At 39.8% G+C, this 27,149-nt stretch overlaps 2 protein-coding genes across 4 annotated transcripts; one reads left to right on the top strand and one right to left on the bottom strand.

Annotated features, from left to right (window-relative positions):
• The first annotated feature begins 4,389 nt into the window (after window positions 1-4,389).
• On the top strand, window positions 4,390-7,741 carry marcksa (myristoylated alanine-rich protein kinase C substrate a). The gene is made up of 2 exons (XM_059356308.1): window positions 4,390-4,821; window positions 5,891-7,741. The coding sequence occupies exons 1-2, from the start codon at window positions 4,723-4,725 to the stop codon at window positions 6,581-6,583; spliced, it is 792 nt and encodes a 263-aa protein (XP_059212291.1). The 5' UTR covers window positions 4,390-4,722; the 3' UTR covers window positions 6,584-7,741.
• Window positions 7,742-11,108: 3,367 nt separating this feature from the next.
• Window positions 11,109-26,487, bottom strand: LOC131991406 (histone deacetylase 2). 3 transcript variants are annotated; one of them, XM_059356810.1, is made up of 14 exons: window positions 26,325-26,487; window positions 22,943-23,055; window positions 22,699-22,816; window positions 21,716-21,790; window positions 19,136-19,274; window positions 17,824-17,965; window positions 17,438-17,530; window positions 16,959-17,067; window positions 16,732-16,872; window positions 15,223-15,331; window positions 13,572-13,702; window positions 12,837-12,992; window positions 12,692-12,749; window positions 11,109-11,457 (listed from the first exon to the last, which is right to left on the bottom strand). In XM_059356810.1, exons 1-14 carry the CDS (start codon window positions 26,377-26,379, stop codon window positions 11,448-11,450), a joined length of 1,449 nt encoding a protein of 482 aa, XP_059212793.1. In that variant the 5' UTR covers window positions 26,380-26,487; the 3' UTR covers window positions 11,109-11,447. The 3 variants fall into 3 exon arrangements, with proteins under 3 accessions (XP_059212793.1, XP_059212792.1, XP_059212794.1); XM_059356809.1 differs by having other exon boundaries at window positions 11,109-11,478; XM_059356811.1 differs by having other exon boundaries at window positions 11,109-12,193.
• Between the last annotated feature and the right edge of the window lie 662 nt (window positions 26,488-27,149).

Genomic DNA, 27,149 nt, shown 5'->3' on the forward strand with positions numbered 1-27,149 from the left:
TCATAATATTTGTCCAAACAAATGTACCTTTAGTTGTACCAGGCATTACAATTAATAAGAAATTGAAGAAAACAAGGGTGGTCTAATGATTTCCATGACTGTAATGTATTGTATAATGGCCATGATATCATCTGCTTGGCAAAGTGTCAGCGGTGTCTTTCATCATACAAGGAGCCAAAATAGGCATTTTTTGTTCATCCTTAGTTCCTTATTATTTACTCAGTACTCTGAACAAACAACTTTTATTATAGGGAGTTGTGCAAATTCCTGTGTCTCCAAGCTGACCTGTGATTTTTTTCTCAAAGAATTCCCAAAAAAGTCATGTAGAACTTGACTGTGGGCTGGCTGGGTTACTCAATAAGTCTCTGCATTGGCACACCAGTTAAAGAATATGGTTCAGAGATGAGAGCTCTTCCACAATTTATTTTATTTTGAAAGGGTTTCCACTAAAGTAGTTTGCTGACACAGATAATTTTGTGTATGAAAGGCAAATGAAAACACATTCACATTTATTGTGAAGGACAGAAGTACGGTCCACGTGTGTTGATAACGATGTTATTTATTTGGCTTACCCAGAAATATACAATTCCCCCCAAAAAACTCAGCAGCCCCCATTGTTTTACAGCGAGGAGATCCAAGTGTCCGATTTGGGATACAGTTATCGCTAGGCTAATTCACCGGCATTAGCGTCCTTTTGCCGACTCTGGTAAACCCGAGGCTAACGTACACGGTTAAAACAATATACGGTTTGGAAGATAAGAAGTTAGACATTAGTTTCCACCATTTAATTAATTGGAAGTATAACGTGATAATTTATATTAGTAGTTAATGTGAAATTTTGATAGAATCTTAGCCGAACGGTGTCCGACTTGGAATACAGTTATGCTAGCTCAGTAGCACATTAACATTCTAGTAAACAAACACAATATGCTCCGTGCTCATCTTTCCCCTTCCTGCATCTCCTGATCTTCATGGCACCGGCCTCAGCCCTGCAGGAAATTGCACACTATCTGTCACAATAGTGGATCCTTTAGTTTGTCTGAAACAAACACGTATGGTGTAAAATCAAACCGGTTTAAGCTTGTACACCGACCGGAAAACCTGAAATCCAACCAAAACTATATAGTAACACAAAACCAAAATAGTCAGTCCTAACAAGCATGATTCTTTCTGTAAAGAGAGAGTAGTGAAGAGTCCGTAGTGGATTTATTTCACCGTCATCACTGTACAATGAGCCAGGTGTCTCAGCATCACTGAGCTTGTTCAGCAGCTCAAAGGCAAGAGACTCCTGAAATTGAATATCCTGTGATTTACACAACAATAAATCATTATCCACGTTCTCTTGTAAAACTGCAACGCCTCACTCACAGAACAGTAAGTTCTGCGTGTAAGAACATTCTAACTGTTACACTGCATGAACCAAAAAACAGAGCTTTCTGCCCCCTGAGTCGTTTCTGACAGATGGTAGTAGAAGCTCTGTCCATCCGAATGCTTTCATCTAGCAAATTATCTGGCATACAACAAGAAAGACAATAATTGAAAAAAAATTCTGAGCCAAAAAATAGCTATAAAGCTAATGTTGAGGTTCAAAATAAAGCAGAATTTAGATCACTTCACTTTTTAAATACAATTCTTCTGTTGATGTTTGTATGTACAATGTAACAAAACACAATCTAGATGAAAAGTAAATATCAGGGAGAAATTTAGCCTAACAGTTATTTCCTGACCTTTGAAACAGTGGTAAGAAAAATATGATCATGAAAAGCTCCTTTCAGACTGCCTTAACGAGCTGTGCCGGCTTTTCATCTTAGGACATTAATACAGATTTTGAGTAGGCATAATATTAGCATCCATTTACATTGGAGTCCAGCATCATGAAATGAAGTGGGAGGAGACGCTAGTGGCATGTAACAGAACAGCAGTAGCACAGTAGAGCATGGCAGTATTAATGTGCTGCAGCAGCATGTGTACAGTAAGCCACGTTAGTCTGTTTACAATAAGCAATTGCAGTATTTGTAGAATAAACGACGGCAGCAGTGAATTTAAAACAATAATGGTGGAAGACCTGCCCGTCGTACTGTTTCTCTCTGTAGAGATTCTACATACTCAAGCAAAGTTGTTCTGCATTTTGCTGACCATCATCACTTCCTGTCAGACTCAAGTGAGAGGCATGTTTCTAATGATACATAACATATTTTACACTGTGCTGGATCCGCCGGTTCACATTGATCCCACCTTGAACAGTCTCACCAATTTTACGCCTCTGTTACTACGTCTGAAGGCAGTACAGAGCCGGGATCACTTGGTCCCCCTATCGCGCCTCTGACAAATTCAGATAGGTGAAAAGTTACAGAGCCGTAAATATCATGGCTTGAAACGGGAGTCTGAAAGGGGCTAAAGTTTCACTACGTCAGGGTTTCCAGTTACTTGACCATCGAGTTGAAAACCATTAAAAATCAATAGCTCATTAACCCTGCAAATTAACCTTAAAACTCCTAAAAAAAAAACCGCTGTGTAGTAAATGTGTGGTTTTGATCACACTTCAAAGGTAACATTCTGGACTTTATTCACAAAGAGTCAGAATAACTGCAAGTGCTGCTGTTATTGAGTGATGGAAGTTGAAACACATCGAAAAGTTTTTTATTGTCCACCTGAATATTTTTGGTAAGTACAGTTCTGCAGACTTTTTTTAACAGTGCTTTTAACTAAATGGCTGGCTACTTCAGCTGATTAAGTTTGCCCAGTGTAAATATGAGCAAAGAGAAAGAAAATGAAAAGATGTTTGTTAAGTCAGTGGAAGACTGTGGGATGTGATTGAAGGAACTGAAAAAAAGAGAAGTGAATCAAGAATTGCTGTTTGCATCCCAGGTGAGAGTGGCCCAGCACTACAACTTTGCATTGCAGACTGAAATTATTTCAGAAAGGTCGACTCAGTTTGTGCTGTGCGGGTGTGTGGCTACTTCTCTCGGTGTTACAGAGGACAGTTGACTCTGCCTGTTGATGAATTTGCATTGCAAATGTGGTCTGGGGACCTGAACACTAACCTTCTCCATGGGGAACATCACATGGTCGTCAACACAACTGCACTGGGTACACTCCCACCCCCCGAACCCTCTACACACACACACACACACACACAGAGGAGGTGTTTGTCCAGCCGGGGAGTTGATAAGTGATTGTGATCCTTTTTATAAAAGTGTAACTGTTTGTTTAATTTGTTCTCACTTTGTGTTTTTTTTTTATTTTTATGGTCACATCTTCATGTTAGTGACACTTGGAAAAGTACAAGTAGATGATAGCTTATACTGTGGCTGGTTGAACTACTAGAGGTCAAAGGAGAATGGTCTGACTGGTTGGAGATGATAGAAAGGCAACAGTAACTCAGATAACCACTGGTTACAAGTGGTTATCAAGTGGCAGTAGATCAGCAGTTTGTGAAATACTAATACAGCCCATCTGGCGCCAACAACCATGCCACGTTCAAAGTCACTTAAATCACCTTTCTTCTACATTCTGATGCTCAGTTTGAATTTCAGCAGGTCATTTTCACCATGTCCACATGCCTGAATGCACTGAACTGCTGCTGTGTGATTTGCTCATTAGATATTTGCATTAGCAAGCAGTTGAACAGGTGTACCTAATAAAGTGGGCGGTGAGTGTATATGGTATATGTAGCAGAACATTTCTGGCCAAAAGGAGTTTGCATCTTCATGGGTTCACTTGCATACCATCTACAACCCAAGACTCAAGTCAGGCCAACTCCAAAGGACTGTAGATTCTGGTTGGATTTCAAGGTAATCTTTGAGATTAGGTGCAATTACCTATAGTGTATGTCTTACATCACATAGATTAAGTGTATGTATTATGCAGTTTTCAAAGGTTGTGTCTGGAAATTTAGTTTACATGCCAACACGACCAAAAATAATCAACTATGACAGATCTATATAAAACCACATATCAAATATTAATTGTGAAAAAAATGATCATTTTCATGAATATCAGAGCCCCAGAGGTCCCCATAATATTTGAATTTAACTTGTCCATCCATATTTTGTGTGAAAAGTGATGAGCTTTGACATAGGGTTGAGTTAACTATGATAGCAGTACTTCAATGTTCAAAAAATAGAAGAAGAAAACGATTTCTAAACACTTTCATGTTTTGACAATTTTCCATTAAAAGCCAAACAAATTGTTTTTCATTACTTGGTTAAGACTTGGTAAGATTTCACTCCAGTGATTAGATGGTCAAATGTTGCCAATTCTTTGAAAATCATTATCCCAGCGTACCATGAACGCAGCGCTACAATCTATTGTTCACGCCCTTTCGCAAACCCCGCCCACGCTTTTGAGTAGTAGCTGTGATTGGCTGAATCTGAGTGCGGTGCCGTCATCGTTTGGAGCGCCCATTCATCTCTTCACTTGGGCGTTGGACTCCGCATCTTATTAGCAACAAGGGAAATTTCTCCATTTTGCAGCCCGTCTACAGCGACACGGCCACCAATCTGGGATTTTATTACTTCTCCTCACCTGTCAGCTTTTTCCTGCTATTTTGAAAAACCCTCCTCACTCCAACTGGACTTTACCCTATATTTTGCCTGTGCCTTTGTTTCTTTGCGCAGAGAAAGGGAGACAGCAGCGAAGAGCTTTGCGTTTTAACAAAGGGGCTTGTGGGTCTTTGTTCGTTGTTTGGATCGGTTGAGTTTCTTTGTTGGAGCGAAAAGCATGGGAGCGCAATTGTCCAGGACAGCTGGAAAGGGTGAAACTGCAGTTGAAAAGCCCGGAGAAGCTGCTGCTGCTTCACCAACCAAGACCAATGGACAGGTAAATGATACTTTATCATCCACTTCTTCACACCCATCAGGGAATAATGTGGTCGTTCTGGAGGGGGCTGCGCTATGAGGGCGCAATCCGTGCGTAACTGGATTGATAAAATGGAAATGCGCGGTGGGAGTTAAACTAAATGGAAATACTTGTTCTTAATTCTGAATACCTTATAGTTCAATGGCAACAGTTGAGCATCTGATATCTCCATTGTTTCGTGGAAAATGGTTTATTGAATGGAGAGTGAATGTTTTTGGGGAGGAACCCACTTTGGTTGGATCTTTTGGTGATAAAATCACCCTGACTTGTAGGATTTTAATGAAACTGTGTGTTGAATGGTTGATTGGTGGATGTACACTGAAGAATTTCAGGATAATGATGGACAGCTTTGGCTTTAAATAAAGTCGCCATTCGGTCGTAATTTGGATACTGCTGAATAATCCAAGATGCACGATACCAACAAAGGCTGAGTGCGCTCGGCCCACCACTCCTTTTGTTACAGATGCTCGACTAGAAAGTGGAGATTGCAGCCTGCTACACAGGAGGGGGGGACAGGGGCTCAGAGCCAGTGGTGCGCCCCAGAGAGAGAGAGAGAGACAGACAGACAGAGAGAGAGACAGAGAGGCTTCGCAGTCGCTTCTTTTTAGAGTTTGGATCTTAAAGAACTCTCCTTAGAGTCTATATATTTTAGGAAATGTACCTGAACTCTGCTCCCCTTAATATGCGGGACTAATGAGCATCTGTTGTTTTAATGAGCAGCTGCTTTGCTTTGGCGCTCCGCTGCTGGAGCAGCCAGGCTCACGGTCGCTCAGGATAGGAATGGAATCCAGGGCGAAAAGAAACATGTTGCAGGTTTTAGTCTAGTACTTGACTGAGTTTGAATCTTTTCAAGTAAAGTCTCAACGCTTGAAAGTAGAAACTGAGTCAAGGCTGAAGTGAGAGTGTGTGTGTCACTGCTGGTTTCATGGTGTCTGCTGCCCCTGGTGTCCATCCGCGGCACTTTCTGGCCTGAGTCTTGAAACCATGCAACTCTTTACATGCCATTAACAGCCACTGTTTCTCTCTTTAGGAAAACGGCCATGTTAAAGTGAATGGAGATGCCTGTCCTGCAGCAGCAGCTGAGAATGGCAAAGAGGAGGTGCAGGCCAATGGCAGCGCTACGGCAGAGGAGACCCCTGAGGAGGCCAGTAAGGCAGAGGCTGCCCCCGCTGAGAATGAAGCTGCCAATGGGGAGCAGGTAGAGGCAGCATCTCCTGCTCCTGCTGAGGGAGAGGCAGCAGAAAAGACGGAGGACAGCGCCACGCCGTCCACCAGCAATGAAACCCCAAAGAAAAAGAAGAAGCGGTTCTCCTTCAAGAAGTCGTTCAAGCTCAGTGGTTTTTCTTTCAAGAAGACCAAAAAGGAGACAGGAGAGGGAGAAGAGAACGAGGAGGGGGCTGCAGCAGCAGCAACAACAGAGGAGGCCAAGGCTGAGGGCACAGAGGAAGCAACGGCTGCAAGCGAGGAGGCCAAGCCTACTGAGGGGGAGGCTGCACCTGCCACAGAGCCAGCCAAGGAGGAGGTAGAGGCCAAGCCAGAGCCAGCAGCAGCACCAGCAGCAGAGAAACCGGCTGAGGAGGCCAAGGAGGCCGCGCCCGCAGAGGAGCCAAGGGCAGAGGAGAAGCCAGTCGAGGAGGCGCCAAAAACAGAAGAGGCTGCCCCGGCCTCACAGCAAGCGGCGTCCGAGGAGGCTCCGGCTCCAGCTGCCGAGGCTGCTGAATAAGTTTGCAAAGAGGGGGAAATGTGAAAAAAGGAGAAAAGAAGATAATCAAAAAACATTTCCCTGTTTGTATGTTGGAGTGATGCCAGGTCCTGGCTTTAAAGAACTTGTCTACAACCAGGGATATTTTAAAGCTTTTCTTTATTTTTGATTTTTGATTTTCATTCCCCCTTACACAAAACCCATCTCAGTCCGTTGTTACTCTCATTTCAACGGGCTAGGGAGGTGGGTGGCTTCAATATTTACATCAGATTAAATACATCCACACTCTGCCATATATTTTTTCATCAGTATTACTTTTTCTTTAGATTTTTTTAGTAAAAATGTAAACAAAAGGGTATGGACATGCCCGTGGTATGAAGGAGACGGGGCTGTGTTGTAAATGAAGGGTGAGGTGAGTTCAGGGTGGGGAGGAGGAGGAGGAGTCCTGGATGTGCCACAGACTATTATCAAAAGAGTAGTCTAAAAAAACTGAGACCAACATTTATATACACCATATGGTTTACAACACTAAGTCATTTTTTTTCCGATGAGACAACAACAAGAAATCTCAGATTTAGGTTTTTAGGAAGTCATATAAACTCATAGGAGCTTTTCACTTCTCATTAGCTGTACCAGTCAGTGATTCAGTAGAAAAGTTGTATAGACTTTATTGTTTATTGTTGGTTTTATGACCTTAATAAAAATGTAAGTATGTATAGGCGGGGTGTTTTTAACTGTGATTATTGTACAAAATGAAATCTTGATCTCAAGAAGCACATGAAGTTTGCAGCTCTTTTTTTCCCACACGCTGATTTTTGTAAGATAACAACACACAAAAAAGTCTCAGAAGACCTTTTTAAGCAATTTTGAACTCAAAACCAAGCTGTGATAAGTGGAACGGTAAACTGTTTATATACTGTGGTATGTTTTTGATTACGGAAGGCAATGCTTTTTCAGTGGTCTTTGACAAAATTTAAGGAAATATCAGATGCAAATGTTTGTGCAGCATCTTTCTCTCTCTCTCTTTTTTCCTTTTGTAAATACTGGAGAAGCTTTGACCAGTTTGACTTGGATATGGAATGTAACTTTGCTTACAAAAAACTGCTATTAAACTCCTCTGCTTAAAGTGTTCTAATTTTCTGTGAGCACAAAGCAAAAATAAATGTGAATAAAATTTGAGATGCATCCCTCGTTATTTGTTTCTTACACACTGTAGAGTGCTTAAATAGATCTGATTTTGGCCAACATAAGATGAGACAGTAGAGATAAACACGTATGTAATAGAATATACCTTTATCTCAAGCTGCCCTCAGGTTGTTTGATTTATAACTAAAAATTAACCCCTTGATGTCTGTTTTATCTTGTCACAAAGTTTTAGATTTCAATTTTGCTTTATTTCAGAGAAGTAATGATACAAAAACAACAAAATCCAATTAAAAACCAAGCAGTAATTGCACTGACCACGGTCTGCTTTGGAGATATATATATATATATTTAAACATAAAAATAATAGAAATGATACGTTTATTTGAAAGGGAAACTATCTTGATAGTAATCAAGAAAAAAAGAGATAAAATTATATTAAGACTAAAAAATAGCATTATAATATTAAGTCTATAATACGCAAATCTTTGAATAGAGTTTGTTTATTGCATTACTATTAGAACCTTTTACAGCAATGCAAAACCAGAGTGCAGTAACTACATTTTGGGGGTCAAAGGTCAAAAATCGTATAAATATGTGTCATATCATTTACCTACATATAAGCAATTTGGCTGGGCAGTTAAAACATGTTAAAAAAAACTTTAAAGCAGTTTTTCTCAGTTTTACCTTCTGCGAAGTTACTGAAGTTAGGTTTTGTAAGGCAGTATAGTAGTCAGCACTAAAAGTTTCAAATCTGCCCTGAAAAGCAGACTGAAGTTTGGGCTCTGCTAGCAGAGTCCCTGGTTTGACCTTGTGTCATTTCATGGCAGAGAACTTCATACCTCAGTCATGGCAGATGTACACTTTCCCTCTGTAGCTTCCAGGCGCGCATAGCAAGAATCTCTGCATTTGGAAAACGATAAAAAACCAACATTAAGCTAGTGGCCAAAAAGAGACTTTTTCACTAGTAAACTTACCTCCAAGCCAAAGCATGTCCCTAGCCTGAAGTATTCCCTGTGGGCCTCTCATGCTGCTGTCCCTTATAAACAGAGGTGTCAAGTAATGAAGTACAAATACTTTGTTACCTTACTTAAGTGAAAAATTAATTATTTTAAGGCTTACTTTTTACTTCTACTCCTTACATTTTCTTGCAATTATCTGTACTTTCTTTCCTTACATTTTAAAAATAGCCTTGCTCCTCCCATTTCATTTCGGCTTGTTTTCATTACAAATTTTCATCGAAAAACCCCTATCCAGATAAATCGCTCCATCCAGATAGAGTGAATGTGATTGTGGTTGGATGAGAAGTATAAACATATACCATTCCGACACCCTATTGGTTTGTACACCGTCCATCGTACCTGCACATGACACGCGTCACACTCCAGCAAGGAAAGCAGACGATGTAGCCTAAATAACATCCCGCTACACATGATCCAAATGGAAAGTAGCCTTGTTGTATCCAGTTAAATTTCGACCCCCCACCCCCCGAAACAATCTCACCATGACATACTCTGTTGCCCTCACAGATTCCTGCAGCTAAGCTTGGATGTACATTTACATTACAATAAAGGCTATTGATAACAGGCCTGTGAAGTTTTACTTTTTGGCACCATTACAATACTTATAGGCAACTAATCATCAGATCTTCTGCTACATGAAACACATGTTAATGCTCAAGTAGTACACACATATGGTTCTTTAATGTTTTGCATTGTACTGAAATATGTTCATTTTCAATGGGCATAAATGGAGCTGAAACAGGTGCATCCCAAATGTTTCAACATTAACATTTCAATATACCACACTAGTTATGGATTTTTAGGGGAGGTGGGGTAGTGGCACTATAGGCCCCTGTGGCCCTGTGGACTAAGCTTTTGTCCTTAATGGCATTTTCCCCCTTGCATTACTTTTACTTTATAGTTTTGAAACCAGTACTTTTACACGTTTACTTGAGTAAAAAGCTTGAGTTGACACTTCACCTTCTACAGAAGTCTTTTTAAGCCCTAGTATCTGTACTTTTACTTGAGTAATGAATGTCAATACTTTTGACATCTCTGCTGATAAAGGACAAACTATTAAAAACTCAGGAAGTAAGCGGTTTCTTTGATAGCTATGAAGGGAGAGTTACTGGTAGAGCCTAATGTACGTCATCTGCAAATGATTAGGACAGTTTATTCGATTCATCATGCCTTAAAAGTACCAATTATAGCATAACTTGGGAGAAAAAATCGAACTTCACTTGTCAGTTAATAGCTTTACCTGCTTTCATAAAATCACTGATGTAAGGCAGAAGCAATAAACGGCATGCATTATATTGGAGTAGTCCCCCCTGGGTTTTCTGTACGCCCAATTCACTGAATAAAAGTATGCATATAGTAATGACCTTATAATTTGATTTGCAATATATTTATGCTTGTAAAAAATGAGAACCATCAGGACACTTGAATCAATAATCCACGTTTAGCTTGGGTTAGGAGTCCCCCATGTGGCTAACCATTGTTATTACACACAGTTCAAAAGTGCTAGAATCACATTATCATGATAGATATTCCCTCAACCGGGAAATTTTCAACCTCTGCATTAAACCCATCCTCTACACTAGGGATTCCCAAAGTGTGGTGCATGCACCCCTGGGGTGCACGAGCTGCCGCTAGGGGGTGCGCGAGATGAAAAATGTAATGGCGGTCTGATAATTACACAATTACATTTTTTTCCCCACACAATAAAGAAGTGTAAATAAACATTTCCTTTGTAAAATGTAAAATCAAAAACTGTAATATTAATTAATAAATAAACGCAGGCTATTCAAAATGCACTTCATCTTAAAATGAAGTGTAGAAGAAGTTATCTTCTTCCATTTTTCCAACCTGTTATGACGGGTTGTTTAGCTCCACGCTCATTTAAACTTGCTGCAATTTTTGTTCAACAGGGCTCAAAATATTATAACATTTTCCCCAACTTATGTGCTTTCTGCCTCTGATCCTGACATCATCGTCTTTGCTCTTAAAAGTGGAAGCTTGCGCATAACTTTGTTGCATTATATTGAAACTGTGTTTCAGATTAATTCAAATGCAAGACCGCATTGTTGTGATGGTGATTATTGAATTATATGTGTGTTCTCATTTGAGCATGATTAAACATGCCACCTTTAATATGGCTATTAAAAAGCTTATTGCATTTTGTTTTTTTTGAAGGTGTGGGGGATTGCTGGTGCGTCAACACGGTTGGGACATAGAAGGGGGTGCGCGGCTAAAAACGTTTGGGAACCGCTGCTCTACACTGTTGTGAACACACAGTGAGCGGTACATTACTGCGTTCAGGGAGCAGTTGGCCTTTATGTGCCCGTCAGTCCCAGTCAGCTCTCTAACCTCTATGCCCATTAATACAACTTTCAAGAAAATAGTATAAAAGTTTTATTGACAAATGCAAAATATTAAAAATTTCACATGAGATCATTGCAGGTTTATCTACAGGTTTACCATAGTTTCCTTCAGAAGATAAAGCACATTGGAATAAAAATGATTGAAAGGGTATCACAGGACATATTTAGTATGGCAAATTCAAGTGGTGGATTCAAGAATTCCACTGATACACTACACAGAGAGACACATAAAGTTCATATGAGGCTTACAAGTAGAAAATAGAGTCATAATAAATATAATGCTTCCAAGGGTGACCAGTGAAGAGTTGGATCCTTGAGGGAGGATACCTCCATCGAGTGTGTGTGGATAAGAAGAATTTAGGCACTGCTGGTCTGCTCAGTCTTCACACTGCCGAAGAAAAAAAAAAAAAAAAAAAAAAGTTCAAAATCACATACATTTCCTTTTTACTTTTAGTATGAAAAAACTGTATCATGCTGTGATGCTTGATCTTCTAGCTCACAAATATATGGTACATCTCATGATGTCTCTTCAACCCTCGTTGAACTGGAAGTTCAGGTGTGCCGTCTTTACGACCATCTCAAAGCTCTGATTTGTGACCATCAAAGAGGGATTAGCGAGGATACACAAGAGCAGCCTGCAATCAATAACTGATACCCAAAAAGGGAAAAAAGACGCGTTGGACGCTGCCGCTGATCAGACTGACCTGATGCACCACAACATCACTGCAGTTTCACAGCGGAGTAAGGCCAGATCACAGACACTCAAGTGATCAGTTGATCTCAGCTGGGGATTTATTTAAAATGTAGGGGGGAAAGGTGCACTGCCATAAGTAGAATAACCGAAAACAGCCAAAATGTAAATGTGCCTTCAAAGCAGACAATCTTCAAAAAATCACCATAATTATTTTTTATTTTAATACATTTAAGAGACAAAACTAAAGGAAACTATATGTCAAATCACATTTGTGATGTTAATTACATACACGATTGATCTCTGATAGGAGATACTGCTTCTCTTTCATTTGCTGCTTGAGTCGGAGCATTTGGACTGATACAAAGAGGACAGCTGCTGCAGTGAGCGTGCACAGATGTCAAATGTTCAGCTGTGGAAAATCGACTTATAGGTTACTTTGTGTAAGTTTAAATTAGAGTTTGAAATAAATGACTTTGAAAACAAGGATGCATGCTATGTGAAATTAACCTTCCATACATCCTACTGCACTGTTACAGCAATACTGTCTTTCTCTGTCTCTGTCATGCATACGTAAAAAGATGATAAGAAACTTAGAAATGGCAGATGAATATGCGTTCAAGAAAAAAATCTAGCTCCAGCAATCAGGTTTCTCTAATCCCCTTCCCTGATTACTGACACCAGGTTTACAGAAACCATTATTGTGACAAACCAACAGTAAGCGGGTTACTTTAATGCATGTAGAAACACTGACAGTCAGGTGTGAACACACTGAACTGAACTGAATTTAAAACAGCATTCAGTCACTGTAAACTGGATCTGAAGAGGAAGTGAGGAAGTACAGAATAAAAAAAACATACATTTTGAGGACATCCATGGTTGGACAAATACTAATGGAGAGGCTTGTCACCTTTTTGAGTCTGTCTTCTCAGCACTGTTGTCCTTTGTTTTGTCTTCCTCTTTTATCTCTAAGAAATAAGAGAATAAAAGAAACATTAAACAAAATAAAAAGTAATTTCACCACTGTGGAATGAGTCCAAGTTAAGAATACAAACCAGTTTTCTTCTCCTCTCCTTCCTTCTTGTCTTCGTCCACTTTTGGCCTTTTTGCTCCCTTCTTGTGATTGGCCATGTTTTTCCTGCCTCCCTCCCCCTCGTCCTCAGAGTCAGAGAACTCTTCATCACAGGCTATCCTCTTGTCTGTGGCACGAACTGCAATCACACAGCACAACTCTGAACATTCCTTCAGCATGACGCAATAACTATATGTCTACATCATTAATCAGAGGACGTTTCAGAAAGGTTTGTACATGGAGGGAACCACCGCTGATGTCATTCATTGATAATAATATACAATTACAACAGCACAGGGTTTCTGCAGGTTTCCACAATTTAAATTTAAGACCTTTTTAAGACCATTACGACTGCAATTTAAGACCTACTTCACAGCCACAACTTGCAGAGTAAATCAATCTATTCATATTACCAGGCCTGGAATTAAGTTTATTTGAGGGCAAGGCCACTATGACCTTTACCAAAAACAAATTTATTTGGGCATCGCAGTCAAAACAAAGAGCATGAAAGCCAAAACCAATGATACAAAAACAGTCACTCCAATGAGCTCTTATTCTGGCAGGATGTAATTCATACAGATATGCTTGTTGTTTACAGTGACCTAAGTTTCAAGAGCCAGCAAACTATTACTGTGACAATGTAATAAAGGTGTATATCTACTCATCCTTACTGTATGTTAGAGAAGGGATACTGTATGGATATTAACAGCAGTCTTACTGGACAAGCGTTTGTCAGGATCTTCTGTGTCCTCATCCACAGTGTCATCTGGGACAGCGTCCTCCGGGATGGCTTGCATCTGCACTCCAGGCGCATGAGGCAGCATCCGCAGGTTCTCAAAAAGTCGCTGCCTGAACAGTCACATACACGACACAAGCCAGCACTCAGGTAACTCTGGAGACATCTCAATAACTACAAAGGAATATTTTTTATATTATATGATCTCTATTACTGAAGTTCTGTGACAGTGGTTAACGATTCATTCTTTTGTTTCATTCATGTGAGTTTGATATAAAACTGATGTGTTTTTCAAATTAAAATATAGATATTATACTAGGGTTGTCATGATACTAGAATTTTAAACTTGATACCGATACCCAGGAAAATACTCAATACAATTTAATACAATGGGGTATTGCATTGTATTGTATGACAAAAACGTGTGTGTGTGTGTGTGTGTGTGTGTGTGTGTGTGTGTATATATATATATATATATATATATATATATATATATATATATATATAGGCAGGACTGATAACGTTTGCTGCCCAGCTAACACACTGTTTTATATATGTATATATAAAATAATTAATAATTAATTATAATCAACATTAATGTAGTTTTATTATTACCCGCCAGCTTAATAATAACTTAACAGATGGTTAATGTTGCTATCGGCTAATTACTAACAGTTAAACAGCTGATCTTCATGTGTGCCAGGTTAACGAAATTGCCCATAAAGATCGAGGCTTCTGTCTTTCAGATGTTTCAGAAGTTTGTTGTGCTACTTGACTTGCTTGAAACCACTTTGTAGCATTCCTTGCAAACAGGCTTATCGACATCTTTTTCGCCTTCCCCTGGTCGTCTGCCTCATAAGCTAAATATTTCCATACGGCACTTCTACTTTTTTCATTTTAGAACAAAAGTGGTCGGTAAGGCTCTCCTTCAGCAGCAGCACCTGCCATGTTTAGTTTGTTTTGAACGTCAACTAGTGTTCACTTGTTCAGCTGCTAGTGAGGGGAGGGGCTGCGTGTGCCTTTGCAGCAGTGCTGCTGTGTGTGTGAAGTTGTGTGTCAACTGGAGGTTGCTATTGATACCGTTGCAAATGATTATCTTAACCATGTTATCTGATTCTAATTTTTAGTATTGATTGGTATCCGAATATCGCTCTTTTTGACAACCCTATATTATACCCTGATGGAGTTTGGTGAAATGTTTATCAGGTTTGTTAAACTGCATCTTCCAATACTGCTTAAGCACTTCACTTCACCACACTAGATGCTCTGTCTTTGCTTCATTATAAAAGTGTGGAAACATAGATTGAAGCCAGTGCAGTTCAAATTCCATCTACTGAAGAACACTGACATGTGGTTCAAAGCTCTGGAAAAAGCTAAACATTTATTGGTGAACTAACAGTACCAGGATCACAAATCAACCTTTTTCTCCAAATATTTTGATGCTGAACACCTTAAATCTTTATAGTGGTAGCCAGAAAAAAATCATAATAGGCCATCTCAGAGCCCAACTGGCAAGAGAAGCACCACATTAAAATGTGAGATTATAATCATATATAAAGTTGACAGTCATCTGTAAGAAATAATAATCATTCCTAATACTTTTAAAATCCACTGCAGTTTTGACTTTACATACTTGATCTTGTCCATGTACTCATGTGTGTTCTGGTTGGTCATGTTGGAGGGACTGATGTGCAGCTTGAAGTCAGGCCCAAAGTACTCAAAGTAGTCATTGTATGGCAGTTCTGCAAAAGAAACATCAATAAGAAAAGTAAGAAAACTGAGTCAAGATGAACACAGCTGGAAGAGATTAATATGCTGCAGACAAAACAAAGTGTCAAATTATCTGTTAGGAATGAAAAGGAAGTGACATGATTAACCGAGGCTTTCTAACCTACACTGATCCTCACTGAGTGGAGGATAGATTAAAATGAGTGGGGAGTTCACTTAATGTCCTGAAATTCCATTAAGTGAACTGCTGGCCCATTTGACAGGGTGTGATTACATCCCCTCTTTTTATGTTACACACACTCAGTGGAGGAGGCAGTCTGCTGAGTCAGCTCCCTGACTCATTAGTTAACTAGACACACATACAGATGAAACCAGAGGTTTACATACACTGTATAAAAAGACACAACCTTTTTTTCTTCACTGTCTGACCTTCAAATATGACTTAACCTTTCCTGTTTTAGGTCAGTTAGGATTAACAAAATGATTTCTATTTGCTAAATGCCAGAATAATGACAGAACATTTTCTAGAGAATTTTGTATTACTTTCTTCAAAGTCACAGGTTCAAACACATTTCATTAGTATTTGGTAGCATTGCCTTTAAACTGTACGACCTTCCACAAGCTTTCCATAATATTTGGCAGGAATTTTGTAACTGAGTTAGGTTTATCGGCCACATTGCCGGCAAACACCTTTTCAGCTCTGCCCATAAATTTGCTATGGGATTGAGATCAGGGCTTTGTGATGCCACTCCAAAACATTGACTTTATTATCCTTAAACAATTTTGTAACCAGTTTGGCAGTATGCTTTGGGTCATTGTCCATTTGGAAGACCCATTTGCGCCCAAGCTTTAACTTCCTGGCTGATGTTTTGAGATGTTGCTTCAATATTTCCACATAATGTTCTTTCCTCATGATGCCATATATTGTGTGAAGTGCACCAGTCCCTCCTGCAGCAAAACAACCCCACAACATGATGCTGCCACCCCCCTTTAATAGTAATAGTAACAGTAATAGTCTGAACAGATGAACATGGCACCTTCAGGCATCTGGAAATTTTACTCAAGGATGAACCAGACAATTCTCTTCCTGATATCTTGGCTGATCTCTCTTGATTTTTGAGGATTTTGGTAATCCTATCTAAAAGTTTAGTCTGATTTAAGGCCAGATGGTGAGAAAAAAAAGGTTATGTCTCTTATACAGTGCATTTTAACAACTGGTTTGAACTGTATATACAGTATATCTATATATGGAAATGCAGTTCACTAATTGAATGTGCATATGTCACTTGTATTTGTGTACATATTTTTCTGCTGCTGCTCTGGTCTATAGATGTCATCTATTGTGTAACACAAAGGTGCTATTTTTAGCTTACTTTACGTTCATTGATATAAAGTCATGGCATCTGTGACAAACCATCAGGGATGTCTGTGTCCAGAGCAACAGCTGTCTCGTAGGTCCAGCAGCGGGCCACGTTTCGGATCGTGTACCCTCCTCCACCCAGCATCAGCAGCGGGAGGTTGAAGGACTTCATGTACTCCACACATTTGGCATGGCCTGGTAAAAAAAACAGAGGCACAATATGAAGCTTCTGGGATGGTTTATGGCCATTCAGCATTTATTTGGCATTATGTGCTGCATACCGCGAATGGTGAGGTTAAAGCAGCCGAGGCGGTCTCCTGAGAGAGAGTCTGCACCACACTGGAGAACAACAGCACTGGGCTGGTACATCTCCATCACCTTGGCCATCACCTGCAGGGCCACACAACAAGTCACACTCAAGAAGGGTTGAAAGATGGTGTGCATCCCCACTGTCAACCACCTGACATCCCAATATTTACTTAGTTATGCCAGGTGTGACATGCAGATAATTACATTCATTGTTAAAACAAATAAGATTGTTTAGAACAGGTTGAAGACTCACAACCTTTACATAATGTGAGATGTATACATTGGAATAATGTACAATAACATTCACAGCCAATGTCAGTCAGGTAAATATAAAGGAATCCTCTGAGCAAACAGATAATTATTTCATTGTTTCATCGATGATCAGATCTTGTTTTTTTTTTTCAAATGTCAAAACCATTTGCTGTGGAACATTAAAAAGTCTCATACTTACAGGTTTGAAGATCTGCTGGTATGACTCATCATCAATGCCATCACGCAGGGGGAAATTAACAGCATAATATTTGCCTTTTCCAGCTCCGATATCCTAAATGCAGAGCAAGGGCAATAGAGTAAAAGGATAGTACAGAACAGAAACGTTACTAAATCATCTGAATACACATTATTAGTGTGAAAGAGGAAGAGTTCACTGCAGCCAACCGACACCTTTGTGCTTTTTCAATTAAACATAATTCCTTATCAAATTAGAAACCCTCATTTCTTTAATTTTATTCACATCTACTTAAATGCATATCAACTCCCCATACAAACTTGAATGTTTTGATGCAAAGATTTGAGCTTGTTTCAAATATCTCGGTGATAACAGAGGCTGAGGCTCACCCTGAGGTCTCCGGTTCCAGGGAAGTACTCCCCGTATTTGTGGAAGGACACAGTCATCACCCTGTCTGTGGTATAGAAGGCCTCCTCCACTCCGTCCCCATGGTGGATGTCTATATCGATGTACAGCACCCTCTGGTGGTATCTGTGTGAGAGGGAGAACACAGACAGCTGGAGTAAGTACACACAAGTCATTAGCTGTATCCCAAAGTCAGGGAAGGATCCTCAGATGGCTGAATTTGAAGGATACTACGTCATCGACATCTGTCGAAGGACTGTCCCAATATCCAGGATCCTCCGGAGGACAGAGTCCTTCTTTTGCCAAAATTCCAAGGATGCATGTGTGTATCCTCTGTGCGCCCAGAGTACCCATAAAGCCCTGCGCACAGCGGTCTACCGGGAGATTTAAAAATGGCGAGCATAGAAATAGCGACACCGGCGGCGCAATATGCATTTAAATATAAGTATTTTCAGTTTACACTGAATGTTATCACATAACTTACAAAACGTGTGTTCAAAGTCAAGCAAAAACATATACATAAACAGATGCCAGAATATTTAACTAAAAGATAATTAACATCATCTTGATACATTGATGCCGTCTCAGTTAAGTTTGTGTTAATTAATTACTTAGTATTAATGTACTATGTGCAAAGTATACGTAGCTATGCCATTCAGAAGGTTATACATTTGTTTATTGTGTTAACAGGGACCAACAGTCCGCTATAATCCTTTATTGTTATTTATAAATAACTGTTATTGTACTGTACTGTAAAATAAAATTGAAAAAAATCACAGAACACATCAGCATGGTGAGTTATGCTGCGCTGCTTTTATGAAACTAAGTAGCGGCCAAATTCAGCCAGGATCAGTGAAATATTCAGGTTTAATCCACTTTGTGGCTATTACTTGCTAAATCATGGAGATTCAACTTTAAAGCATCTTCTTCCATTTCCACAAATATGTGGAAGAGTGCTGATGCCAAAGCACGAACTGGTTTAGAAATTGCAGCGCTGAATTTAAGCAGAACGTCCAATTACACAGTGACGCACACCGAAGGTGCATTAGTGGTTATACCACTCTTGCCTCGCCCCTGGAGGACCTGACTCCGAAGAAAGGATCCGACCAAGGAAGGATCCTTGACATTGGGATACAGCCATTGTTTGCTTAACACTGTAAAACATCAATGATCTGACTCTATACTTCTGCTCTGATGAAGAATGTTCTTGTGCTTCCTTTCATTTACTGCATTTACATACATACATACATGGTCATCATGTTCATGGGATTTTGTCAAGCTATGGATGAAACTCACTTGAGCAGCTCCAAGATGGCCAGTACGATGTCATTAACATAGCAAAACCCAGAGGCTTCAGACTTCTTTGCATGGTGAAGTCCTCCAGCCCAGTTCACTGCGATGTCAGTCTGCTGTCGGTTTAGTTTCACTGAACCAGCTGTAATTAATAAATAAATATATTCTGGATTATTCGTTTAATTCAAATGTTAGTTTGGAAATGTCAACATTTCTCAGTTGAAAAGCATTAAAGGAACACTCCACCGTTTTTTCATATTAAAACATGTTATTCGGTCAAGTAAGACGAGTTGATACAGACCTCTTGCGTCTCAATGCGTGCACTCAATCGCCCTGGCGCGCGGCGCCACTTGGCTAGCACTTAGCTTAGCCCAGTTCATTCATTAGGATCCAAACAGATGGACAGTTAGAAGCGACCAAACTCCTCCATGTTTTCCCTATTTAAATACAGCTACACGAGTAGTTAAACGACCAAGTATGGCGACACAAAATAAAACGTGGCGCTTTTCTAAGCGGACAAAAAGGATAACTATAATGTATGGCGGAATAGCACTTGGGAGCACTTCGACTCGGCGCAGTAATATCATCACTCCTGAAAAATCTTCTCCCCCTCCCTCTCCCTCTCCCTCTCACTTCCGTCAACAGAACCAACGTGAGCTGCACCAGGAGTAGTAGTTCGAGCAGAGCTGACGAAGTATCAGGTTGTAGGAAGATATTTGTGAACAATCATGGTTATAACGTGCATCGTAAAGGGTTGCGATAACAAGCAGAAGGTATATAGTGGCGTTGTCGTGCCAAAAAGTGATTGCCTGCCAGAATCTGATTTCTGGCCGCGGGAGCGCGCACGGCAGCCCGTTGAGCAGTCAGATCTTTACATTATGAAGTTCATGAATGAGATCAAGTCATATTTAGGCAGAAATAACCTTTGAGTAACTGTATCTGGCCTTCAATCAATTTTTGGCAGGTGAAAATGCCTATTTTGTGTTGTAATGGTGCTTTAAAGGGATTCCAAGCTGTCCTGTGAGCTCTAGTGTTTACATTATGAAGCTCATGAATGAGATCAAGTCATATTTAGGCAGAAATAACCTCTCAGTAACTATACTATGCCTTCAATCAGTTTTTGCGAGGTGAAAACTGAAATAGACGTGTCTATCACGTAGTTGCCATGTCTGATTTCGCTACAAACGATACACTTCTTTTGGCCACAGTTGTAATAATTACGCAACAACAAACGTTAAACTTTCGAAGCCACATGCCTTTGCTATAATTACATTATAATACAGTTGTGTGTATCTGCATATTAAGACCGTTTAATCCAGAGAAAAGCAGACGTGTTTACGCTACCGCTCAACGGGCTGCCGTGTGCGCTCCCGCGGCCAGAAATCAGATTCTGGCAGGCTATCACTTTTTGCCACGACACCGTCATGTTTCACAGAATTCCAACTCACCACAAACGGCGGAAAGCTTGGTTAGCTGCTTTGGACATGGATCCAACAACATCGGTGGATATTCTGAAGAATTGGCGTGTTTGCTCCGAGCATTTCACACAGGAGGACTATACATCCACAGGATTATGCCTAAAGGATGTGGCCACACCGACAATACTCAAATCACGAACACAACAAAGTGGATCACCAAACACTGTAAGTATCCTTTTGTATGGTATTTGGTTGTCCTGGAAGTGGCCATAACATAACGTTAGCTTATCCAACTTGAGTGTTCAGCCCGGGGAGAGGGGGAGAAGATTTTTCAGGAGTGATGATATTACTGCGCCGAGTTGAAGTGCTCCCAAGTGCTATTCCGCCATACATTATAGTTATCCTTTTTATCCGCTTAGAAAAGCGCCACGTTTTATTTTGTGTCGCCATACTTGGTCGTTTAACTACTCATGTAGCTGTATTTAAATAGGGAAAACGTGGAGGAGTTTGGTCGCTTCTAACTGTCCATCTGTCTGGATCCTAATGAATGAACTGGGCTAAGCTAAGTGCTAGCCAAGTGGCGCTGCGCGCCAGGGCGATTGAGTGCACGCATTGAGACGCAAGAGGTCTGTATCAACTCGTCTTACTTGACCGAATAACATGTTTTAATATGAAAAAACGGTGGAGTGTTCCTTTAAACTAGAGAAATCAGACCCACACAGACTCTGATAAAAATCCTGTTATAATGATGTAACACTCTTTTAATGATGCTTTGTAAAAACTTTTACACACATTTAATTAAATTTTTTTTTGATATACCAACAAATGATGTGGTTTAATAGTGTTCTTTCCTTGCTCAAATAGCCAGTATTTCTCTTATGGTCATGGCTTCTCTGTGTAGAGGATGTAATATCTAGTGCTTTCTCTCTCAGTCCGAACACATGCAGGCCAGTTAAACTGTTGACTCTAAGTGCACATGGGGCTGAATGTAAGTGTGAATTTGTTTCCTAGATGTTTTAGCCTTGTAGTGGTCCGGTGGTCTGCCTCTCATCCTCTGAAGACTGATGCAAAATGCATTCAGTGTGTGTATTTAACATTTAGTTATATCATTTTCTGGTGGCAAAGTCCATGAATATTCAATATAATCAATTTTCTTTTAACTTACCAGCAGAGCCACCAGCAGAAAGTTGGCAGAACTCAAACAAGCCATCGAACACAGGACAGTCCTCTCCAACATTGACTGCAAAATTAAAATAAGTGATCAATAACTGGTGTGACGATCAAAAGAAGAACAGCTTGTTGTGAGTGTCGTACTTGTATAAAGGATCCTAGTAGTCTGAAGGTAAAAGCTCTAGCTCAGCCTTCGATCCTAGTGTATCGGGAAACTTTTTGGCACAGTAAACCACTTGTTGCAAGGCTTTGTGCTCATAACACCAGCAGGTTAGGTCCTCTTCTCCCTCAAAGCTATTTCATTGTTATCCGTGATCAGGTGCATCCAGAGTTTACACGTGGGTTTTTTGACAACCAATCTAACTGTTTTGATTTGGGGCTGTGCACATAACTGCACCTTACAGTTTTATGTTCATCAAATGAATGAAAATTCACGAATACTTTGGACATTATTATAGACATTACTAGAAGTGGGGGAAAAAATTGATACAACAGAGTATTGCGATATTTTGCATGGTGATATAATATCGATTCATGGCTGCCAGGTATCGATATTATTGATCACTTTTAGAATTACACTGGAGAAACTGCTATCATATGAAACTAGAAGATCTAAGGAATCTATAGGCACCATGTGCGTCTGGATATCATGTCGGGAAGTTCAAGAGCAGTGAAGCTTGAGGTTGAGGAAAGTTTGAGAAAATGCTGCAATTGTTGTCGTCCATACACGTTTGATATCAATTCAGTTCAGTTTGACTGAATACTTTGTTGGTCAGTCTGTGGCTTTGACTCTCAATGTGGAAAAATAAAAAGACTGAAGTGAGATGAATAGACTGAGAATTTTCTCTTATTGACAAAACAATTCTTGATTAGATTCTTGATAGACTAACTATTTTATCGATTAGGGAATATTCAACAAATTAATAGATAATAGAAATGATTGTTACTTCCAGTGAAAACTCTATACACAATACTTACAGCGCTGCATCTGCTTGCTGAACTCAGACATGTTGTCTGGCCGTATGGATCGGAGGAACTTGATGTAGTCATCACTGTGATATTTTGTCATCTCCTCTGCTGTGGCTTTGTGTGGTCTCTGAAACAAAAAAAATTAAACAGTAAATGAAAATGGGAGAGAAGAAGACTACAGCTGTGTTTGTGTTTGATTTATGTCTCACATTCTGAAGGATGTTATTCCATTATTTATTGGTTAGAAACATACATAGATCTCCATTTTCCTGTACAGTCCGTAGTTCAGAAGCAGATTGTGAGTCATCCGGATACGATGCGGTTTCATGGGATGCCCTTGTCCGTAATAATAATTTCCTATGTCACCTGCAAATGGAAACATGTTCAGTTAAAGTGTGTGTACATGACAAATTCCATGAAATATACATATGTATATATATATATATATATATATATATATATATATATATATATATATATATATACACACATGAAAATAAATCTCTTCATCTAAACAAACTAAGACTTGCATGTGCATTGCTAAAACCCACTTTGTTCTCTTAAAAGTTCATTTTTTTGGTTTGTCAGATTTTAAAAACTTACTTTGGGTTCTTTAACTTGTTGGTAGTATATTTAACCACACAGCAGCTTTTAGACACGTTTCAGTTTTTTGCCAACACAGAATTGTCATGGAGGCTCTTTCATTAAATACACAGTCAACGGAGATCGATGACTCACAAGTCAAAACTCATTCAAACTTCATTTTTCAGCTCAACAGACTAAATCGATTTCAACTGTCTGTCATCATTACATCTCTACTTAATTGGCCAACCTTTCTTCCCATAGAGGCATGATCTTTAACCCTGTCAGTCTGTCATTGTTACCCATTTAAATGTCAACACTACTTTGTCTAAACATTAATACACAAAGAGGTGAAACAAGCTTATCCACTGTACCAATGCCTCTTTTTTTCACCTGGTTTATCAACCCCATCACAATTACTATGCTTTTAAAAGTAACTTCAGACACTCAGCTGCCATGATACTTTGCTATTTTTATGTGAGTAGCTAACAGCACTTAGCTGCAGTTTCAGCTGTTTATCACACATTCAATGCGCTCAGCCCTGCTGCTGCTCAGACAGAGAGCCAACAGTAACGTTACAGTGTTTACCTCGAAATATATTAGAAGTGTGTATTCCAACAGCACTCCAGCGCTCAGAGTGGATATTTACTAGTGCAGAGAAACGACCATTCGTTAGCTGAAGCCAGTCAGACAACAAGGTCTGGTCCGGATTATACAATAGATAACTAATATGCACAGCTACCAGCTGGAGAGGGGTTTCAATCATTATTTAAAAAAATGATGATACATTTTTGGTTAATGCAACCCCTGGTCAGGAGCTGCTCAACTGAAAGCACCACAAAACCTGAAGGCAGATGTCACATTTTGGATGCCACAAAATGTATATTTTTAATAATGCCGAGGATTCCTTGTACAATTTACAGCATTAAGTCACCTAAAACCTCTTGCATGCACAAAAAAAGGCGTTACATCATCATCTCCTCATGACGCCGGCCACCTATGGTAAAATCGCCTACATCCTCAGTTGATCAGATCATGTGATTTTACCCCTTTAAGATCATCACTTCTTTGACAATTTGCCATATTCATAGGCATCAGATAAGAACCCAGCAAAGAAGAGCTAGAGGGAGACTGTTTAGTTATCAGTTTAGTTTATCAGTGTTTTATTGTTGACACTAATATTGGTAACACTTTACTCTAAGGTGTCTACATAAGAATGACATGAGCGTGTCATAAACATGACATGGGATGTGTCATGAACATCAATGACACTTTGAAGTAACATTAATGCTCATGATACTTGTCATGTCATGTTTCTGACAGGCTTGTGTGACTCTTATGTAGACACCTTCAAAATAAAGTGTTACCATATCACAAAGGCATTCAAAAAATAGCCCAAGTCATATATTTATCTTAAGTTACATAATTTAAACACAGTGTTATTACTATGCCAATAGCCATCCTTTGTTACATCCTTTTTGAGTGAAATGATCAATAAACGTCATATGTTACACTTTTGGTGAAGTTTTTTTGTGTTTCCTGCTAAACTTGAAAAAATGAGTTGGGCGATTATTTTAACAGGGTGACAATATCCAAACCAAAACGACATGACACTTTATGTCACTGCACCATTTTAAATGAACAGGAAAGCCAGTTCAGCAGACACTGTGACGAATTATGTTCTCATTGACCTTAACTGCTGAGTTTAAAAATAAGCCATTCCTCTGGGGAGGGCTTTGGTAAACTCTGGGGGTCAGGACACTTTTCTGTACTGTGAAATTCCGCTCATCTGGACCTAAAGAGGCGTGAACACAGAGTCCACTGACTGACGGTCCGCATCAATGAGGCCTGTGCTCACTGTGCGGGGATAGTTGCACATTTTGCTTTGTGGCTTCAAACATGTAACTTTGTCTCTCGGGGTCTAAAGTTTGTCATCGTTGTCATTGATTCTTCCATGTCAATATAAATAACATGCTGTACACGGTGTCAATTATAGCTCAAACAATGGTAATAATGTGTTGTGCACATTCATATCTAGCCAGGGCCGGCTAACAAAAAATATATATATATATCAAAAAAATTAAATATTAAAAAAAAAAAAAATGTGATGCCCATTGTCGTCCTTGATTCGTGTTCTGTCTCGGAAATACTAAATATTAACAAAATAAAAAAACAGATAACCAATGACATTTTGTCACTCGTGATGCTGAGTCACGTGACGTGTGGTCATTGGCTGCCCCCCCCCCCTTAGACGGTCAGATCACTGTCACAGAGGTCAGGTCACGTCAAGTGACGGACAGGTTATGTTTTGATATGTCTTGCAAGATGAAACGGCATCAAAGCTCTCCGAAAGAGAAGAAATGAGAAGTCCCAATATAAAAGTAACGTTTTGTCATCTTTTTTTAAATGCAGTTTTATGTGAAGACGTTTCATTTGTATTAGCTTGCTAACTAGGTTAAAATAAAGCAACACTAGCTTAACACAGTTAAGTACATTTGCACTTTCAGTGTCTCTCTTGTCTCCAACTTTGTTAGCAGTCTCCAGCTGTGCTTCTTTGCAAATTTACTTGTAAGTTAATAATTATATAGACATAGAGTTGTATTATATAGCCTGGTTGGCACCATGGGCAAACAAAAACGTGAGTTCCCCCCTCCGTGAAACAGCAAGTGGAGCTGTTCAACACCAATGGATCTCGCCTAGGGCACCAAATGGGCTAGAGCCGGCCCTGTGTCTAGCTAATTACAACATCTTCAACATTAACGATACATTATAATTTTATTACGTCCATTGTGCATCCTCGCAAGTTGTAGTTAAGGTGCAAGCTGCATAAGGTGAATTCCATGCTTGTTCAAAGAGTTAACAAGCAATGTGACACTAGTTAGCACCAAGGAGGCCGATTGACGTTAACATTAACGTGAGCAGCAAGCTTGCTCGTTAGTAAGCTTGTGTTAAGCACCGTGCATTCACCAGCAGCACCAGCTAGACACACTAGCTGAGCTGTTAGCGTTAGCCTGATAAACGCTCCTGATTCACACACTCGGGATGTCCCATACCGTCATAGTAGTAGCAGACCTTCTTCTTAGTTCCACCCGCAGTCGTGTAAGCCATGGTCAGAGTACTTTTTTCAAAAAGTTGGATTGAATATGCTGCCAGAGAGGGATAACAGGATGTAAAGCACCAACACGGCGGAGCGGAGGGTTGTTGTAGGGGAGGCGGAACTGCAGCGGGGCGGGGCGGGCCCAGCAGCAGTGAGCAGAGAGGTCGAGACCGATAAATACTGCTGTAAACCTGTAACATCATGGGTCAAAGCGAGGCCGGCTCTACGCTGGAGCAAGAGGGGGCCGAGCCCCCGTCAATAAATGTCTTGGCCCCTCAAATCAAAATTTTAGAAGTTGAGAAAGCACATTTTAATATTTACAAAATTAATATACATTACAATTTGACAAAATTATCTGCAGTAACGGAAAAATCCGCCGAAAAAGGGACACACGCTACAAGATTCTTGGTTGAAATCTGGATGAAGAATGTTTTGTTTTATTTTATTCATTTATTTTATTTATATTTTTCAGTCATAGGCTTATTTTTACAAACAACTGTTCTCAGCTCAATAGTGATCAGAACTGAATGATCAGTCGTGTTTTAGCTCAGTGAGTTCTGATACGCTGTCATAGCTCTGGTTAAGCACTGAACCATTCCGTGAACAAATCTTTTGTACAAATATTTTAAATGAACTGATTGTAAGTTTTAATTACACTGAAAATAACTGTTTTTTCCACCACTACAGTCCTCTATTAGGGGAGTCTGAATCTAATATCAGACTCCCCTACTGGCCCCCTCTCTCCATTGTGTACCTGTTTATCCATTTATTCTGAATTTAA

This window comes from Centropristis striata, chromosome 18, assembly GCF_030273125.1.
Source record: "Centropristis striata isolate RG_2023a ecotype Rhode Island chromosome 18, C.striata_1.0, whole genome shotgun sequence".
NCBI lineage: Eukaryota > Metazoa > Chordata > Actinopteri > Perciformes > Serranidae > Centropristis > Centropristis striata.

Excerpts from the sequence above, each read along its gene's own strand:
- marcksa (XM_059356308.1), top strand. The coding sequence starts at position 4,723 with ATGGGAGCGCAATTGTCCAGGACAGCTGGAAAGGGTGAAACTGCAGTT. Across the intron at positions 4,822-5,890 it reads CAACCAAGACCAATGGACAG|GAAAACGGCCATGTTAAAGT; the intron begins GTAAATGATACT and ends TTCTCTCTTTAG.
- LOC131991406 (XM_059356809.1), bottom strand. The coding sequence starts at position 26,379 with ATGGCTTACACGACTGCGGGTGGAACTAAGAAGAAGGTCTGCTACTAC. Across the intron at positions 16,873-16,958 it reads CTTTAACCTCACCATTCGCG|GCCATGCCAAATGTGTGGAG; the intron begins GTATGCAGCACA and ends TTTTTTTACCAG. Across the intron at positions 12,750-12,836 it reads AGGAGAGGAGAAGAAAACTG|AGATAAAAGAGGAAGACAAA; the intron begins GTTTGTATTCTT and ends CTTATTTCTTAG.